We start from the raw sequence: 17,831 nt of genomic DNA, 5'->3' as shown, positions 1-17,831 counted from the left end.
ATCACATAAGGTCACCCGCGTTCTCCCCTCTCTGGACCATCGGGGGGTCTGGGAGGCAAAGACACACTGTGAATGCATTCGTGGCCTCGCAAATCTGTGGGATCAGAGAGGGGGATGGGCTGACCTCTCACCTCCTCTCACTGCCCAGGGAAGGAAGCCAGGAGCAAACCCGGCACAGAGGGATGCCACCCCGCGAGCACGCCCAGTGTGTGGGATTTCGGGCAGACCCCCGGGTGACACAGGAGTTAACCCGGTAGGGGTGCAGCTGCCACCTGCCATGGCCAGATGGGCCACGTTCACAGAAAACAGAGGCAGCCACCCCCTGAAGGTCAGTGCAAGGTCTCCAAACCACAGAAAGAACATAGGTCTCCTGACCTCTGCAAAGACGCGGACCCACGGCTCATCGGGGGTCCACCACTGGGGAGGAGCGGCGTGGCGGCTTTGTCCTCACCGTCAGGGAAGAAACACGAGACCCGAGGGACTCAGACACAGGTCCCTATGTGAGGGGGCACTAAGTTCACGGAGGGACCCAAGCTGCTCTAGTGCCCCTAAATTGCTCGAGTTGACTGTATTTCTGTGGAACTATCATTGCGCATCACTGAACGAGGGCTATGGCTCACCAACTTCTTGCCAACGGGGTGGCTGATCCACACCATGATAACCACGTGTGCCCTCTGATAGGTGCCTGGAGTCTCACAGATCCCTGAGGCCACGCGGGCTCCTCCCCTGGTAGGACCCCATGCACAGCGGGGCAGCCGTGGATGACACTGGGGGAGGGGGGGATTGGCCGGGAGGCCGCACCAGGGTCTGCGCGCTGACTGAGAATGTCAGTTCTGCTCTTCGTAATTCCCTTTAGTGAGTTCAGTGCAAGTGTCACAAACGTACAAGAGTTTTTTTTAAATAAAGAAAAGACAAACAGTAGATTTCATGAAACGTTTATTTTGGCTGCTTTAGGACCTTCACTTTCTGCTTCCCAGTACAGAACATGGCCAGGCTCTTCTGAGCGCTCCACATTCCAGATTCTTCCCATTTCCTAGTTCCCGTGGATACATCCAGACCCTCATGAACTCACCCACACCCGCTCGACAGGAGAGCCCAAGGTGGGCTGTGGGAGCCAGAGCTCCCCGCGAACACGCCCTGCCCAGAGCCGCCACCTCCCCCGCCTCCGAGTGCCAGGATCAGGGGCTGACTGGCTCAGGCAGCCCTGCGTCGGCCCCAGACCGGCGAACAGCTGTCAAGGCTTAGCAGGGACCGAATAAATAAGAAATGCCATCACCGACTTCACCCAGCAGCACGTGTGGTTCTTTGAAAAACAAATCTGACACAAAAGGAAACAGGGCCGGCGAGGGGGGTCTTGGAAGTGGAGGCGGGAGAAGCTCATCTGTAAAGTGCTCTTCGGGGCGGGGCACCAGCTTCGCTCTGCGAGGTCGGCACCGTGGGTCGACACCCTGCATGCAATTCCCACGACGCCGGGCGTCCCAGGGGCACAGAGCTGGCGCTCTCAGGGGTGTGAGCAGGCTGCACGTGACGAGGTCTCCAAGCACTGCGTCTGCACACGCACGCGCACACACACACACGCACTCAGAGTTAGTGTCGTGCCGTCTGGCTGGGGGGGGCCACACGGGGTCAGGTCCTGATGGTGACATGCACTGACAGCTCCTTGGGCGGGGGCCGTGCCCTCACGCCGCTGACAGGAACGGGAAGAAGAAGAAGTCGAAGGCGAACTTGACCGCTCCGTGCACGGTGCTGCGCCAGTCGCGCTCGATCTTCACGTGCCGCCTGGCGGGTGACAGCTGGGCCATGCAGTTGAGGCAGCTGATGGCCTTGAGCTCGAAGACGGGCCACTTGCTGCCCAGGCGGCCCTCGAGGACGGTGCTGAACTCGATGAGGCTGCCCTGGCGCAGGCCGAGCAGCACGTCCTTGAACTCGCCGCTGGCCCGCAGCACGATGTCCTTGGTGACGTCGTCCTCCTCCGGGCTGCGGGAGCCGTTGGCGCCTCTGTACGGCATGCCCACCGTGATCTCGAACTTGTAGCGGTCGAACTTCTTGATGTGGCAGGGGTGCTTGGCCAGCTGCTTGAGGCGGCAGAGCTCCTCCTCGGCCGTGGACAGGCGGGGTAGGCGTCGCCGTAGAGACAGCGCATCCAGTCGCCGATGAAGAACGGGAGCATGTTGATGGCCGACTCAGCGCTGTTGTCGATCTCCGTCACCCGGACGTACTTGAAGCGGCCCGTCCACGTGACCCGGTGGCCCTCCAGGTGGCTGCACAGGATCTGGGTGCGGGCCATGTTGGTCTCCTTCCAGGCGCGGGGCCCGCACAGGAAGCCGTACTGCTGCCAGGTCAGCGTGGAGTTGTAGACCTTCATGCCCTCCGACCGGTACACATAGAACCAGCAGAAGAGCATGACGGCCGAGACCCACACCAGGATGAGCTTGACGATGGAGCTGCGCGTCAGCGACTTGACCATCTCCACCACCGAGAAGCTGGCCTTGGTCCACCAGCGGACCAGCAAGGGCACGCTGCACGCCACCACGGTGACGGCGATCTTGGTGAGCTCCAGGGACAGGAACCAGCGGGCAAAGTGCACCAGGCCCATCAGCGCCAGGCCGGCCGCCAGGATCGGGAGGGCGAACAGGAAGAGGAAGTAGCCCATGGAGGCGCGGACGAGCCCCAGGCCAGTGGACTCGAGCAGGATGACCACGGACAGCTCGCACCACATGAAGCAGACCAGGTAGGGCACCAGGTAGCAGTAGGTGCCCTTGAAATTCCTCAGCCGCGCCATGCGGAAGAAGAGGTACAGCAGGTAGACGTAGAGCAGGCAGGGGAGGCTGGCGTTCAGGACGACGAACGGGCCGACGGGCACGGAGAAGAAGGTCTGGCCCAGGAGCTTCAGGTGGCGCCAGTCGAAGGGCAGCGTGGGCAGCAGGGAGAGCAGGCCGGCGGCCACCTCGGTCACCAGGGCCCTCCGGGTGTAGGGCTCGGCGGAGGCGCTCAGGCTCATGTAGCTGGTGGCGGTGAAGAAGACGGACACGACGGCTAGCTCCGAGCAGGGGATGCAGTCCTTGCTGGCGATGGGGAAGGAGAAGATGACGAAGAAGACGGACAGCAGGAAGTGCAGGTAGGGCTCCAGGTGGTTCCAGCCGAAGTTCACCTCGGCCTGCTCCACATCCAGGTTGGGCTCGAAGCGCAGGAGCAGGCCCGTGAGGGTGCGGAAGCTCTCCCAGGCCCTGCTGTCCTGGAACACCTTGAGGGTGCAGATCACCATGGAGACGAAGGACAGGTAGAAGACGACCAGGGGGATGAAGAGGGCGAAGAAGTCGATGGTCAGGTTGCTGATGATGAAGAAGAAGATGAGGGCGTTGATGTGGTGGGTGGGCACGATGGTGGACAGCCAGTGCACGCCCGCCCGGGAGGCCATATCGATCAGGTACTCCTTGATCTCCATGATGGCGTGCAAGGGGTACTTGACCACCTGGGGGGCGGAGACAAAGACGGGGCTTCGGAAGCAAGTCAGTCCAGGAGCCCCGCCCCTGTCCTCGACACTCCGCCAAGCACCTGAGCTCTGCTCGAAGTGAACAGCTCGCCCCCGAGCCCCTGGTCCCAGCGGGTCCTTCCCCTGTCAACACCCTGTCCATGAAGCGACGTCTTCCCCAGGCTCTACAGTCTAGACCGACCCTCCCTCAGTCCCACCCAGTCCTGCAGGTCCTGCTTCTCTCCTCTAGGCCCCTGGAGCCCATCCCCTGGCTCCCCTTCTGTCCCAACCTTCTGCCAGGGTTTCTGGACTCCTGCAAGCCAGTGTCCCCTTCCAGACCTCAAGCACCTGGAGGAACGCACCTGGCTCCCCTCCTCCCTCCCCACAGGGCCTTGCTGGTGGACACAGGAGCCCTGGCTGCCAGCGTCGGAGCGGGGCTTCTGACCTGGCCACCCCTGTAGCAAGGGCTGCCCTCCCGAGCCTCAGCCCCCCAGTCTGCTAAGGGCAGAGGAACCAATACTTTCAAGCCCATGAAGGGCTCTGAATGGTCCCAGGGGCGGTGGCGGGTGTGGGGACTCCAGAAGGAAAGCTCCCTGTAAATGTGAACCGGGGGCTCGGCATGTCATAACCAAATGGAGACGATTCATCTGTAAGGGGCCAGAGGAGACGTGCTCGCTCGTGGCAGGGGACCCCGAGAAGCAGCTGCCTGCTACCACCCACCTACACACACCCGTCCTGCTCCGAACAGACACACAACCCCCACGGCCACTCCCGCAATCTGCACCCAGGGCAAAGGGCAGGGTGACCCTCAGATGTCACACAGCAAAGGATGAATGAGGGATGTGGGGGAGGCGAGCAGGGGTGCAGCCTAGGGGAGGAGGCAGGGGCTGATTCCGCCGCCCGGGCCGGACTCCACACCTGTGCAGAACTCCTAGAGGCTTCCAGCCCTGCCAGGGCTCAGGGAAACGAGAGAGAGGCTGGAGGTGCCAGCCCTCAGGTGGTGTGGTGTGGAGGGCAGGGTGTGTCTGGAGGGGCAAAGGCGTGGACCCTTGACTGCACAAGATCGCCCACGTGTGGGGTTAGGGAAGCCTGGCTGCTGCCCGGAGCTCCTCGGAGGGGCTATGCGACGGACGCCCACCACCGCCCCGGGAGGTGGGCAGCATGGCCTCGGCCGCTTCTGCCCGGCCAGAGCGTGGAGAAGACTGGCCAGTGAGGGGGATCCTGGGGGAGCATAACCGAGTGACCACACCCGGATGTGGCTGTCATCTGTCCAAATGCCTTGGCTGTCAACTCAAGATGACCCGGAAGCAACTGGATAGTGCGTTTTCCACAGAGGAGAGGAAGCCGGGCTCACACAGGAGTTGGAGATATTAAAGAACATTGGTGTGTGCCTGCCTGTCCAGACACATACGTGTGTGAACAGCTGCATTCCTTCTTACACGTTTGTGACAGCCCACTTACTCTCGTTCTAAAACAAGCCAGGAAGTGAACAAAAGGCCCCCTGCAGCTCACCTGCCACGAACACAGCCACCACCCTCCCACGTGACCGGGGATGGGCACTAGCGAGTTTCGGGCCCCGGAATGTGAGCCTCGGCAGGTACTTCTGAGCGGCTGGGAACACGGACTCGCGCCAGGCTTCCCCTGGGAGGGCCCCTCGGACACAGAGCCAGAGCGGCCGGGCTCGGAGTCCCGGAGTGCGTCAGCCGCACCAGTGCAGCTAATCCCGAGAGGCGGCCGGGCCAGCGGCAGGACGGACCACAGGCGTCCCCTGGGGCTGCTGTAGCTCACCGTCCTCCTCCGTGCAAGCAGCCCGCGCCTGAAAATGAATCTGATGTTCTTTAAAAGACAATGAAGCTTCTGGGGGGGGGGGGAGGAAAAAAAATCTGGATGGAACTGGAGAGTATTATGCTAAGCAAAGTAAGTCAATCAGAGAAAGACAATTATCACGTGATTTCACTCGTATGTGGAATTTAAGAAACGAAACAGAGGATCATAGGGGAAGGGAGGGAAAAGTAAAATAAGAGGAAACCAGAGAGGGAGACAAACCATGAGAGCCTCTTAACCACAGGAAACAAACTGAGGGTTGCTGGAGGGGAGGGGGGTAGGGGACGGGGTAACTGGGTGACGGGCATTAAGGAGGGCACGTGATGCGAGGAGCCCTGGGTATTATACACAACTGATGAACAACTGACCTCTACATCTGAAACTACATGTTAACTGAATTAAAAAAAAAAGACCACGAAGCTTCTCGAACATGATGTCCAGTGATGTCCGGCCTCTGTCTGCACATGGAGGTGCCTGGGCCACTAGGACCAGGGAGTCCCCTCCTTTCAGGGCCCCCACTCGGCCCTCGGTAGCTTCCAGCCAAGCCCTGCACTTGGGGCCCCACCCAGCTGGGAAACTGAAAACCTTTTCTGTAGACCAAGTCCAACAAATTAAAACGAGCTGTTTTCTGAGCAGGAAAGAAGTTTTTAAAAAATGAGCAGGGAGTCAGTTCTATGACAGGACAGCGCCTGTCACCAGGCAGGTCACAGCAAGGCCATCTCAACCCGACTCGGCTCAGACCCAAGTGAAAGTGTGCACACCGGGACTTCCCAATGACTCTGTGAGACTGTGGATTTTTAAATATTACTAAATTTACTCTTACGAGGGTTTCATCTGCCGCAAAGGGCTGGAGCAGCGCGGGGCCCAGAGCCTGGAGCGGGCTGTGGGAGTCACACCACTCTAGTGGCGCCTGGCACTTCGTGGGGGCGGGAAGACGAGCGCGCTGCCCTTCCTCTGGCTCCGACAGGCGATGAAAAGCTGGAACAGCCTTTGGTTTTGGAGACGCCTGCTAGGACTGACCATCTCTTTTACAAAAGACTTTCAATGAGACAAACCGTAAAGGCATTAAAGTAGTCTGACAATTTCAAAAACCGAAAGAAAACAGAGCCTCGTTTACTTCTTGTTGGAATACTTTAAATCTCTTTTCCCAAAAAGGACTCTCAGACGTTTGGACAGCCCTGAGCTTGTCACCCATAAGAAGGGTGACATAATTTACCGTCCCAACCAGGCTGCCTTGAAAGCGGGCACTGTTAGCAACTACGCTGGGACAGCCACGCGGCCTGCCCATAGTTCTCCGGGCTCACCCTTTCACCTTGGACCCTCGCTGGCATTTGGGGAAAGCCTCCTCTTGGCCAAGAACCATGGCAAGCGCTCCACCCTCCTTCTCTCATGTTCTAGGGAAACTAACAGCGTCCATCTGCGAACGCACTTAGCCCAGGCCTGCCCAAGCGGACCTGCGACAACAGTTTTGAGCTCCCTGGGTCAAGCTCCTTGGCCCTCCTGGCCTGCGGCTCAGAATTTCACCCCGGACACAGCGCCTGTCCTCGGGGGAACTCCCTCAGCCCAATGGTCCCAAGTGTGGCCACCATGCCGGCCACCCTGGGCCACGGCATCTCCACGCGGTTTCCGAGTCGGCCTCCCCATCCGGATGGCGCCCGATCTGAGCCTCCACATCCAGGCGCCCAGGAGGGGCCACACTGATCTGCCTCCAGTGCGGGACTTCAGCGCACTTCCTGTCCCTGCCACTCCCATCTGCTGGTGGCCGGGCCGGCCCCTGCCCCCTGCCTCACGGATGGTGGGTCACACACGCTCCTGCTCAGCTCAGTACCACGGACTCTTGGACGACGAACACCATGGGCTTCATGACGATTTGTCTGCTCAGAGCCCCTCGTGCTGACGGACCTGCCTGGGACTGGCGGCTACACTTGGGGACACCCTGGTGTGCTTTGCAAAGTGGAAGAGCTGACCTGGGGAACCTGTGAGAGCTGCCACGGCCCACGCCGACCACCTGCACTGTAAGTCTCAACCACATGACCGAGAGAGTGACAGCTGTCACCCCAGGGGCATGACCCACCATTCCTGGCTTTCTGCACCTGTGTGTGTGCTCTGCGCGCGCTCCTTGCCGCTGCTGCTGCTCGCCGGCCGATGGTGGGGCGAGGGTGCCTCCCTTCCGGCCAGCCCACAGTGACCTCCTCGCCGCTGTCCACACCACACCCACTCGCCCCGCAGATCTGGATAGACAGCTACCCGGCAGGGTGCTCCCGGTCTCTGAATACTGGCACTTAGGTTTTGGGGGAAGGAGTCTTTGAGAAGCCGACCTCCGCTCGTGCCGCAGACGGATCACTTTCCAAAATGACAAAGTCTACGTGCAAGTCAGACCCCAGCGCACGGCGCGCCGCTGCCCACGGCACTTCGCCCGGAAAGAACAGGACGGCTCGTCCGCCACTCCCAAGCATGCCCACCCCCAGCAGCGCCCTTGGGTTTGGAGCCTGACGGCACAGGAAAGGCCCTCTTCAGGAGAACACATCCTGTCCTCCAGGCAGAGAGGGGAGCCCGGGAGGTGTGGTGAGCGAATAACCACGGGGACCGCCCTTACACGCTGCGCCTCCCCCGACACGCTGCACCGTCTGGAAGGGTTCTGTGTCGGGCAAGGGCAAGGGCCCCCCACCCACCCCTCCCCGGACAGCACCAGGGTGCGTGGAAGGGCAGGTGGGGGCCCTGGGGGTCGGAGCCCTCCGGCCCCACTCACCTTCAGCCGCAGGGGCAGGTCCTCGGGGCTCTTGCCTGCCAGCTCGTCGTCATCATCGTCCTGCAGGAACAGGTTGGCGGGAATGATGCCCTTGGCATATTTCTTGGTGATCTCCACGAAGTCGTCCAGCGCTATGTAGCTCTTAGCTGGGCCCAAGAGAGAAGGGCACAGGGTCACCCCACATGGACAGGCCAGGCAGCGAAGGCGGCCGGGGCCCAGAGGGAAGCCAAGGAGGCTTGGGAGCCAATGCCTCTCTGTCCAGGACAGACAGTGGGGCAAGGACGGCCGGCGGGGAGAAGAGAGGCAGACGGGACGGCCTTCACGCCGCCTCCTCGCCATGGTGACACCTGCCCCTGTCCTGAGCTTCCCTCTCCCCAGCTCTCAGGCCCAGGGTCTGCCTGAACGGGCCCTGCAGCCGCCTTCACCACCAGCCCCTTTTTGCCACCTCCTTCAGCCCTGGCTTCTCACAGCTTTGCGGACGGTGGCCCTGCGGCCCCGCCACCTACTGACCCCTCCACTCAGCACACAGCTACCAGCCCCCGAGGGCCGACCATGTGCCAGGCACCTTCCTCAGCGCTGGGAGTGCCTGGGATCTGTGCACAAACGCAGCGTGTGCCCAAGCCTGGGCTCCTGCTCGAGTGGGGTCACACTCAACAAGGCTGACGGCCAGACGAGGCCGGCTGCTCGCCACGGTCATGTCCACGGCAGGACCGTCCTCCAGGCAGAGAGGGGAGCTGGGCAGGCGCGGGGAGTGAATTAACACAGAGATCACATCACGAGCGGGCCGCCAGCTGCGGGGCCGTCACTCCCCAGGTGTCCCTGGGGCCACCCACGTGGGGCTGTGTTCCGGGCACTGGGGACACTTGGACGGAAGCTGGTCGCAGAAGAGAGCAACAAGCAGCAGCAAGAGCAAGTCAACAGTGTCAGGAATGAGGCAAGCACCCCGGGAGAGGGGTGCAGACAAGGGTCTGTGTGCTAACACGGGGGGCCGGAAGGCATCCAGGACTGCATGCGGGCCACAGGGCCACCATGAGATGGGGCAGCACCGGTGGCAGTGGCAGGTGGACACTCAAGGCGTGAGCTGACACGAGACAACTGGTGGAAGAGACGGGGCCCAGTGGCCTGTCCCGGGCTATGCGCTGGTGTCGTAGGTGGTCTGACACCATGACACTTGCCACCAATGCATGGAGCGTAGGCACAGCGGGGTCTGAGGATGGGTCACCAGGGACTTGGACAGGGCCATTCTGGTAGGACGACGAGGGGGAGGTCCCAGAGAGAAAGGAGGGAGGGAAGCCAGGATGGCGACTGCGGATGCCCCTCTCCGCTTCGTTAGCAAAGGGAGAAACAGAGTGGTTGCTTTGGGAGCGAGGGGTCCGGAGAGGGTTTCATCCTTTTTTTTCTGAGGCGAGGGGAACAGGCACATTTCACAGGCTGCTGGGAGTGTGCTGGTGGGGAGGCGGGCCCGGCGGGCTGATGACCAGGCGGGGGCCCCTGGACGGTACCGTCCACACCCGCCACGGAGGCCTGGAGAGGCCACGTCTCTGCCCAGCTCTCACCGCAGGTAGGCCTCAGACCCATCCCTCTGAGCCCAGAGCACATGGTCTCCCCTGGACCCTAGGACCTTCTAGCAGTTCCCAGGTGCACAGGAAAGCTCCGAGTGGCTAACCATAAGGTGACTAGGGTGGGGAAGGCAGAGCTGAGCTCTCTCAGGAGGAATTACCCCTCATTGACTTCTGCACCTCTTACCCCAAACACAGTCGGACTCCAGGCTCCTCTGCACTCAAAACCCATCTAGAGAGGCGCCTGGGGGGCTCAGTCGGTTAAGCCACTGCCTTTGGCTCAGGTCAGGATCCCGGGAACCTGGGATCAAGCCCCTCGTTAAGCTCCCTGCTCAGCAGGGAGCCTGCTTCTCCCTATCCCTCTGACCACCCCCCTGCCCCATTCATTCTCTCTTGCTATCTCTGTCTCTCTCTCTCAAATAAATACAATCTTAAAAAAAAAACACAAACCCATCTAGAACCTTCCCGTTCCTCTGGTGTCCAACAGCCACAGGTGTCTCTCCATGTCAATGTCCCATACCGCTCTGCGTCCCCCAAACAGAGCAAGAGAGCAAGTCCGTGCATCCCTATGTGCCCGAGGCCCTGGGAAAGCTTGACTCAGGATTCGACATGTCACCAGAGTTCCAATGACACTTCCTGGACAGACTGCTTACCGGCCCAGTGGGAAGGGGTGTGTGCACCCCTTTTGTATGATGCCCCCTGTCCTGCTGCAACAGAAGCTCTCAGGACTGGGGGGCCCTCAGCCCTCTAATCTGACCATCACTGTGCACAACGGGAAACTGAGCCTCAGAAAGGAAAACCAGGCCTGCCTGAGATCACGAGGAGAGTATGTGGCAGAGCTGGGGGAAGAGCCGGGCCTCCTGTCAGTGCCGAGCAGCCCGTGGGTCCCTCCTGTCTGGTCTCCTCCGGGATGGGGGCCCTGGGCACCAAGACCAAGAGTCCGCCCACACAGCTAGGCGGTTGCCCACGGAGGATCGAGGACCTCTCCTAACTGGATGTCCCAAAGGCACCTACTTCTGCATGCCCCCCTAACCCTGCATTCCTCACCTTCCCACAGCCCATGCTCGGGGGAGCCCCCACACTCCCTGCTGGGTGCCCCTCACCAGGCCTTTGTGTGTGGTTCCCCCCCCCCGCCCTTCAGGGGCTAACTGCCCCCTCATCCTTGCTGACTGGCTCAGGCACCCGGATGCAGTCACCCACCACCCCCATTGCTCTGTCCTGCACGGACTGTTCTACTGCCCTCTCTGTCCCATGTCTGTCTTCCCTCATACCGTGTGCTCCTGCCAGGCAGGCTCTGGATCCCACTGCCCGGAATACCGACAGCCCCAAACGGACTGGACTGAAGACCCATCACGCCCCCAAGACCCTGGAGGCTCCAGGTCCAGACTCTGCAGCAAGGAGTGGACGTGGTGCCCGGGGTGGTGGGCCTAACAGCTTGGCCAAAGGGGTCATAGGTGCCGGACGGGAGGCCGTACTCACATTCGCTGCTAACCAAGCGCTCCAGCACCCGCCTCTGCTTCTGTAGGGACTTGGGCACCGGACCTGGCTGTGCCCCTCCATCTGTGGTGACAGAACAGAGACAGAATCAAAGCAGGCTGTTCCCACGGGCCCTGCAGCCCTCTAGCAACCGGCCCATGTGCTGCTGGGGTGTCCCCAAGCTCTGGGGACCACAGGGCCTCCACGCAGTCCTTGATGGGCACGGTGAGGGCCACCTCTCTGGGCAGCCACATCTGAGCCTCCAGCCACGAGGCTGACTCGGCCCCCGCTGGGCACAGCCATCCCCTCTACCGATGCAGCCACGCGATAGACACATCGGTTTCTGGTCAGCATAACGTATCCCCAAATACCTCTGCTGGCATTGGCCCTTGGCATGATTCTCCCCTGGAAAAGACAGAGCTCTCTGGGGGCCAGGCCTTTTCCTGTCTCCCCAGCCCTGGTGCTGGGAGGAGCTCCACACGAGTCTCTTCAGCGGCTGAGCCCGGACTGAAATATTCTGCTCTTTTGTCAATATCCACCACCTGCCGCACCCCATTCTGGCAACCATGCGAGTCTTCCTGCATGCCGGGCACCAGGGCGTGCCTTTGCAGGGTCAGGTCAGGCGGGAGCCAGACAACATGAGGGGCGAGGCACTGTGACCCAGAGAGACCGAGGGCCCTGGAAGTGGCCTGGTGGAGGGGGGGCAGCAGGTGGGGGCTGAGCTGCGGCACTGCAGGGTCCCTGGGGCTCTAAGGGGCGACCCCGAGCTCGTCACATCAAGCATGCCTCTCTCACGGACACCTCCACTTCTCCAGCACGTAGTCTCCCCAATCCTGGCCCAGAGAGCAGGCTAGTCCCCAGAGGGTCTAGTCGGACAGAGGTCCTGCCCGGAGACCCCAGGAGAAGGGGCAAAGATGTCCGCCCAGCAGCCTTCTCTGCTGCCCTGCTGTGCAGGCAGGAGGCCCCAGCCCTGGGGGGCCAGAGAGGGCTGCGTGTGGCCCTGGGCAGGAATCACATCCTCACAGCTGGAGGCAGGTGGCCCCCCAGTGATGGAGAGGAAAAGTCAGGTCGGGCCCCGGGAAATGGAGCGGCCAAACCCAGTCAGGGATGCCCGCTCTTCTGCCCCATCTGTCCTTCAGGCTGGCTGCTGTCAGAAGGCTGGGGGAGGCTGTGGAGGCCAGTGATGAGGCCTGCCACAGGAAGGCCGTCAGAGACACAGTTGGCTCAGTGCCCCTGGAACCTCAGGGTTTCAGGGACCCAGGTCCCTCCCTGCATGTGCTACTCTCCCCCCCCCCCAGGAGGAGCAGGACACCCTGAGAACAACAAGATCTGTGGCTCTGCCCATGGACTGTACCAGAGCTCAGGGCAGGGCTTAGGAAGGGGACCCCAAGAACAGGACAACACCCTAGGAGGGACCCTCCCTGGGCCTTAAAGGAGACCCATGAGGTCCCCACAACAAAGTCCCTGGGAGACCCCAGGTAGGCTCCCAGAGCCTCCACAGGGCTCCCAAAGGGAAGCCCCCCAGAATTCCCACAGAGAAGCCCATGACATCCCCATGGGAAGGCCTGGTCCAAAGAAGGCTCGCATACCGTGCTCATTGACCTGACCAACGTTCTCTAGCAGCTCGGACACGGCCACCTGCTTCTTCTTCTTGGGGTTGAGCTTCCAGTACATCACCAGGGCGGCCTTGCGCACAGCCCGCTCCAGGTCCGTCTCGGAGGAGAGCTGCTTCACCTCCTGCTCGTTCTCAGAAGTGATGCCTACGAGACAAGAGGCGTTACCGGCCTCGTCCCGCCTGCCTGGGTGCCGCTAGTGGTGCTCTGAGCCCTGACCAGCCCTGCTGCAGGGGCTTGGCAGGGGACTCATGCGAGTTGCTTTGCAGGCACCTCTCATCACCAAGGCAGAAACAGACATTTGACAAAAAAGGACATTTGGCCAAAGACCTTGCCGGGACCCACTCCCCAGATTGGAGGTCTGCCTGGTCCTTCAGTGGACCCTCCCCAGAGTGACCCTGTGGGCAAGCAGGTGCCAGGCCTTCCCATGTTCCTGGCAGACCTCCCCAGGCGACCCCCCAGGCAGGCGTGTGTTAGACATTCTTGTGCTCCTGGCCCACTTCCCTGTCCGATTTCCTCCTCACAAGCACCCTTGAGAGTAAGGACTGCTCTCCTCATTTACAGATGGGGAAGCCGAGGCACCGGCGTGTCCTGGCCTGCCCGTGGCCAGGGAGTCAGAGACAGGCAGAGCAGCAGGTAACTACGGGAGTCAGAGAAAGGCAACCACGGTTATCGGGTTATCGGCCTGGGTGCAAGAGCGGGACCTCCCTGCGTCCACAGCTCTTCACAGGCTCTGCCCCTCCTGAGGCAGCTGGGAAACCCCATTCCTGCACAACTGGCCCTTTTCCAGGGAGACAGAGACTCCCCGTGGAGAGAAATGGGCACAGGTTTCACAGGCTGGCTTGTGGCCGCCTTTCTCCCTTCACCCCCAACTGTTAGGGCCAACTGTCAGCGTCCCCCCACCAAGGGCAGTAAGACTTGAGATGGGGGACAGGATTTTTTCTCCTTCTAAACATCTTCCAAATTTTCTACCTCAGCACACATTTCTTTCAAGACCAGGAAGCACTCAGTGTGAAGAAGTGGGGTGTGTGGAGCACGCGGGGCCCCCCACGGCCCCCTGCAGCACACGCCCTCAGGCCTGGTCCTGACCGGGCTACATCCCGGCCGCTGGCAGCCATCGGCTCCAGCACCCAGCTGGGTGGGCCGCACGGACTCGCCCCGGCCGCAACGGGAGGGTGGCTGGTGAGAAATCCTGGCTGATGGAACGCCACTATTCTGTGTTTTCAAAGGCATCAGTCCCATTTCCACAAAAAAAGAAGATTCTGTATAATAAAAGTAACTCTTAAAAACATTATGATACAAAACCAGAAAAAAATACACCAAACTACAGAGCATTTCTCTGGGTTTCAAGGTTATGGGTAGTTCATTTCTTCATTTTCTATCTATTCCAAATTTTACATAATAAACATAAAACACTTCTACAGTCTGGAGAAAATCGTTTAAAAAACACTTTATGACACAGGCTTCCATTTTCTCTGAGGTCTGAAACTTCCAGAAGCACATCGCGCCACGGCTCTGGGATGAGTAAGTGACCGCGTGTGGCTGGGCTGTGTCTCACTGTCCCCCCCTCACCTGTTCGCTTCCTGGCAGTGAATGCAGCTGAGCAGGTCCTCACTGGCCCCAGCCGTTCAGCCCATAAAGTTCCATCCCGACCTCAGACCACTGTCACATTCTCCTACGGACCCTGGTGAAGCTGGCCTCCGCGGGCTCTATGATCCACCCCTCGATCTGGATTAGAACCCAGAAGGGATCTACCAACAGACATCAACACACGCCCAGGAGGACGACAGCGGCTTTGCTGCCTAAACATCCCACATCATGCTCCAGAAACAACGTCTATGTCACAAAACCGCCGGTGAAACAGAATTCACACCTGTTTCTCACCAGTGTCACTGGCTGCAGATCTTCCTGTCGTCACCTGTCACCTGCTGACCTAGCAAGCAGTGCGCGTCCCTCCGGCCGTGGCGCCCGCACCCAGCCTCCCTCGGACCCACCTTTCCTGTCTGCCAGGCACCGGCGAAGAAGCTTGACGGCCTCGCGCCGGCCCTGCTTTGCGGCAAGGATCAGCCAGCCCACGGCGGTGCAGTTGTTCAGCTCCTCGTCCGCAGCGCCCGCGAGCTGCAGGTAGTGCTTCCCCACCTGCGGCAAGAACCCCGTCAAGCCACGCTCCGCGGCAGCCCCCCCGTGCCGCGCCAGGGCTCCTGCTCCGCGTCCTCACCCCACCTGCTTCCCAAGCTGGGCGTCCCGACCCTCTCCTGCCCTGAGCTCCTGGCCAGCCCGCATCCCCACCCTGCTCGCCCAGGCCAGGAAGACAGGGGGCGGGATTGGGGTCCCCTGGGCGTCTGCACCCAGTGGGGCCTGTGGGACCCTCGGGGCCCTTGCTCCTCAGAAGACGTGGGGAGGGTGTGGCCTCCCTCTACAGATGAGAGGACGGGGGGCAGGCAGGGAAGGCGTCCCAGAGGAGGAGGACCCAAGACAGGGTGTGAGCTGGACGTGGGTGAGAACACGGGATCCGCAGAGGGTGGTGGGAGGCAAATGACGCAGAGAACATGGGAACACAAAAAACGGGCCCGGCACCCCTGCTCCCCGTTCACACAGCACCGGCCTCTCCCAGGGCCGCCATGCAGGGGCCGTGGGCTGAGCCTTCCACTGTCACACGGTCCTCACCTCCGTCTGTGCCTTGGGGTCCCCCGCCTTGGCCTTCTCCAGGACTTCTTCAAAGGGCACTTCCACATCTCCCTTCACAGGCCCTTTATCACAGGAGAAAAGCAGACAGAATGTCACGAGACTGGTCCTTGTCGCCTGTTTGGGAGTGGATGGGACTATAACGATGGGCTCAGACCCAGGGCAGCTTTGTTAAAATCCAGGTCAGACGCAGACAGAATATGCCGGAACACTGCCCAACAGTGACGCAGACAGCCCCGGAGCACGGACAGCAAAACTCCCACAGACGGTGGTCTTCACAGCAGCTCAGAGCGGCAAGAAGGACGCAGGCGCACAGACGCCAGTCCCACCCTCACCCCCAAGCTCAGGCCTGCTTGAGCTGGGTTCTAGAAAGATCCCAGGACTCCAACGTGAAAGCCCTGGCCTGTGCCTCAATAGACAAACCAAATCCATGTTTTCCAAGACTGCCGTCTGTATGCACGTGATTTCTGGGGTCACACTTGGTGTGTGCACACACACAAACACATTTACGACGGTGAATCGTAGCCACTTCCCCACGTTACTCTGTGCTGAAATGCACCATCTCCAGGGCTCAGAAGCCCGTTGGAGGTGCTGGGCCTCTGCTCCGCTGGGCCTTTACATCATTCCCCACACTCACTAATTTTATCAAACAGTGCATCTATTTTCCTTTGGGGTTATTCTCCCAGCGTACGTTCTTCGGTTGCATTACTAGGGCCCAAAAATCATACGGCTCATGCCCTAGCCTACTTTCTAAAACCTTATTACAAACTACGAAAGAATCACGGAACTACACCAACTTCACCACCTTACCAGCAACAGGCAGCGTTAACAATAAAAAGTTTTAAAAAACTGTTTGTTTGTTTGTTACCAGTCTCTGTCTCTGATTTATACAATGAATATTCGGGGGCCTCCATCCCGCTCTACACCCCACCTTGGCAGGTACGAGACAGCTCCAGGCAACTCGTGGGATGTACCCCCAGGGCTACTGACTCCACTGTAGGGGCTTAGTAGAGACTGACAGCCTCTCACTCTCTAGATGTCTCTGGAAACAAAAACTGCCCCCTGCAATAGCACCTAAGGACTGACCTTCCTGATGGGCTCATCCAGGCCTCACCCAGCACCAGCTCTGCCAGGCTCGGAGCTCGCTCTGTGGCCACCAATGCCACCAGCCCCTGCGTTCCAGGCACCCGAGTCCACGGGACGCCGGACTCCAGGAGGAGGCAACAGGGGCACGGCCCGAGCCAGCGCAGCCTTCAGGTGCAAAGGTGGAGAGGCACGGGCACAGCTCAGAGTGAGGAGGTTTCTCCTTAAGACCTCACAGCGCAGGTACACATGACGGCCCTCTCGGGGGACGGCTGGAAAATACCAGGCCACCTCTCCCTGAGATCAGAGTGGGCTTCCTCACTGAGGTCCTCAGAGCCCCTGCCCAGTGTGGCCTCAGCATGCCCACTCTGCTCTCGTGCCCAGGACCTTGGTGCCTCCTGAGCCAAGGCCACGTCTCCCTTCTGGCCACTGCCACACCCCCTCAATTCCCTGGATGCACTCTCTGGCCTAGAACGGAACACAGAGCCTGTGGGCTCCAAGCCGATCCCTTCCACGGGCTCCCAGGGAAGGAGTGTGCACACGGAGGGAAGTCCGGCCCGTGTGGCTCTACCTTTAGCATCAAAGTGCTGTGTGACCTAGCCAGAGGCATTTTCAACCCAATCGTTAATAACCATCCAAAGGGACAGTTATGAAGGACAAGACACTTTGTATTAAGTGACTGGGCCAGAGTTGGCATTCCCGAAATGTGGGTTTCTTTCCCCTCCCCACTTCCGACCTCTCCGCTGACCACAGGGCCTTTGTTGCTGCTCACTGACACCGCACTTCCCACCGCAGCGCCCACCGGGCACCTCCCACAAGCTCAACTTTTCTTGACTAACTGAATTTGCAAGCCCACGTTCTTTCTGTGTTTTAATCAGAATATAGAGGATTCAAGCATACATCTGTTGGCTAAAGATTCTATCCATGATTAATTTTTCACAGAAGTTATTCATAGCCTGGCATTTCAAAAAGTCTCCCCAGTAGACAGAAACTCCTTGAAACATACACCACACCTTCATATTTCCACAGTTTTTTCCACTTGGCACTGACAGAAATAGTTCTACAACTACTCAAATGTTGGGCCCGCGCTGCAGACCAATCAGAGGGTTCTGGCTCTTTCCATGTAAGGAGGAGCCTTCCCGCAGGTCAAGGGCTTACTGTTCAGTGTCATAAAGAATACCCCCCAGAGCTGGCTGAGGCAGTGTGGCCCAAGGACCATGAAACATGCTCTTCTTTGCATGCCTGACCTGCATATCTGGCTTTTTCTGGTCCTAGCACTTTGATGTCCCTTTTGGGTACCCACTGTTCCCCATCTCGGTCATCAAGGTCTGGTGGCATTGTCTCTCACCCACGCTACCGGGGGGGGGGGG

General features: G+C 60.0%; 1 protein-coding gene across 1 annotated transcript in view; it reads right to left on the bottom strand.

Moving 5' to 3' along the window:
- Positions 1–919: 919 nt before the first annotated feature.
- WFS1 (wolframin ER transmembrane glycoprotein) overlaps positions 920–17,831 on the bottom strand; it is a 32,239-nt gene continuing 15,327 nt past the window's right edge. The window contains 7 exon segments of the mRNA XM_040625349.1: positions 920–2,107; positions 2,110–3,472; positions 8,046–8,191; positions 11,084–11,164; positions 12,670–12,840; positions 14,688–14,832; positions 15,361–15,443. Of these exon segments, the coding sequence (XP_040481283.1) occupies positions 1,680–2,107; positions 2,110–3,472; positions 8,046–8,191; positions 11,084–11,164; positions 12,670–12,840; positions 14,688–14,832; positions 15,361–15,443 (2,417 nt within the window). The 3' untranslated portion in view covers positions 920–1,679.

This window comes from Ursus maritimus, unplaced genomic scaffold (assembly GCF_017311325.1).
Source record: "Ursus maritimus isolate PB19 unplaced genomic scaffold, ASM1731132v1 scaffold_8, whole genome shotgun sequence".
NCBI lineage: Eukaryota > Metazoa > Chordata > Mammalia > Carnivora > Ursidae > Ursus > Ursus maritimus.
This window is presented reverse-complemented; position numbering and strand designations above follow the sequence as displayed.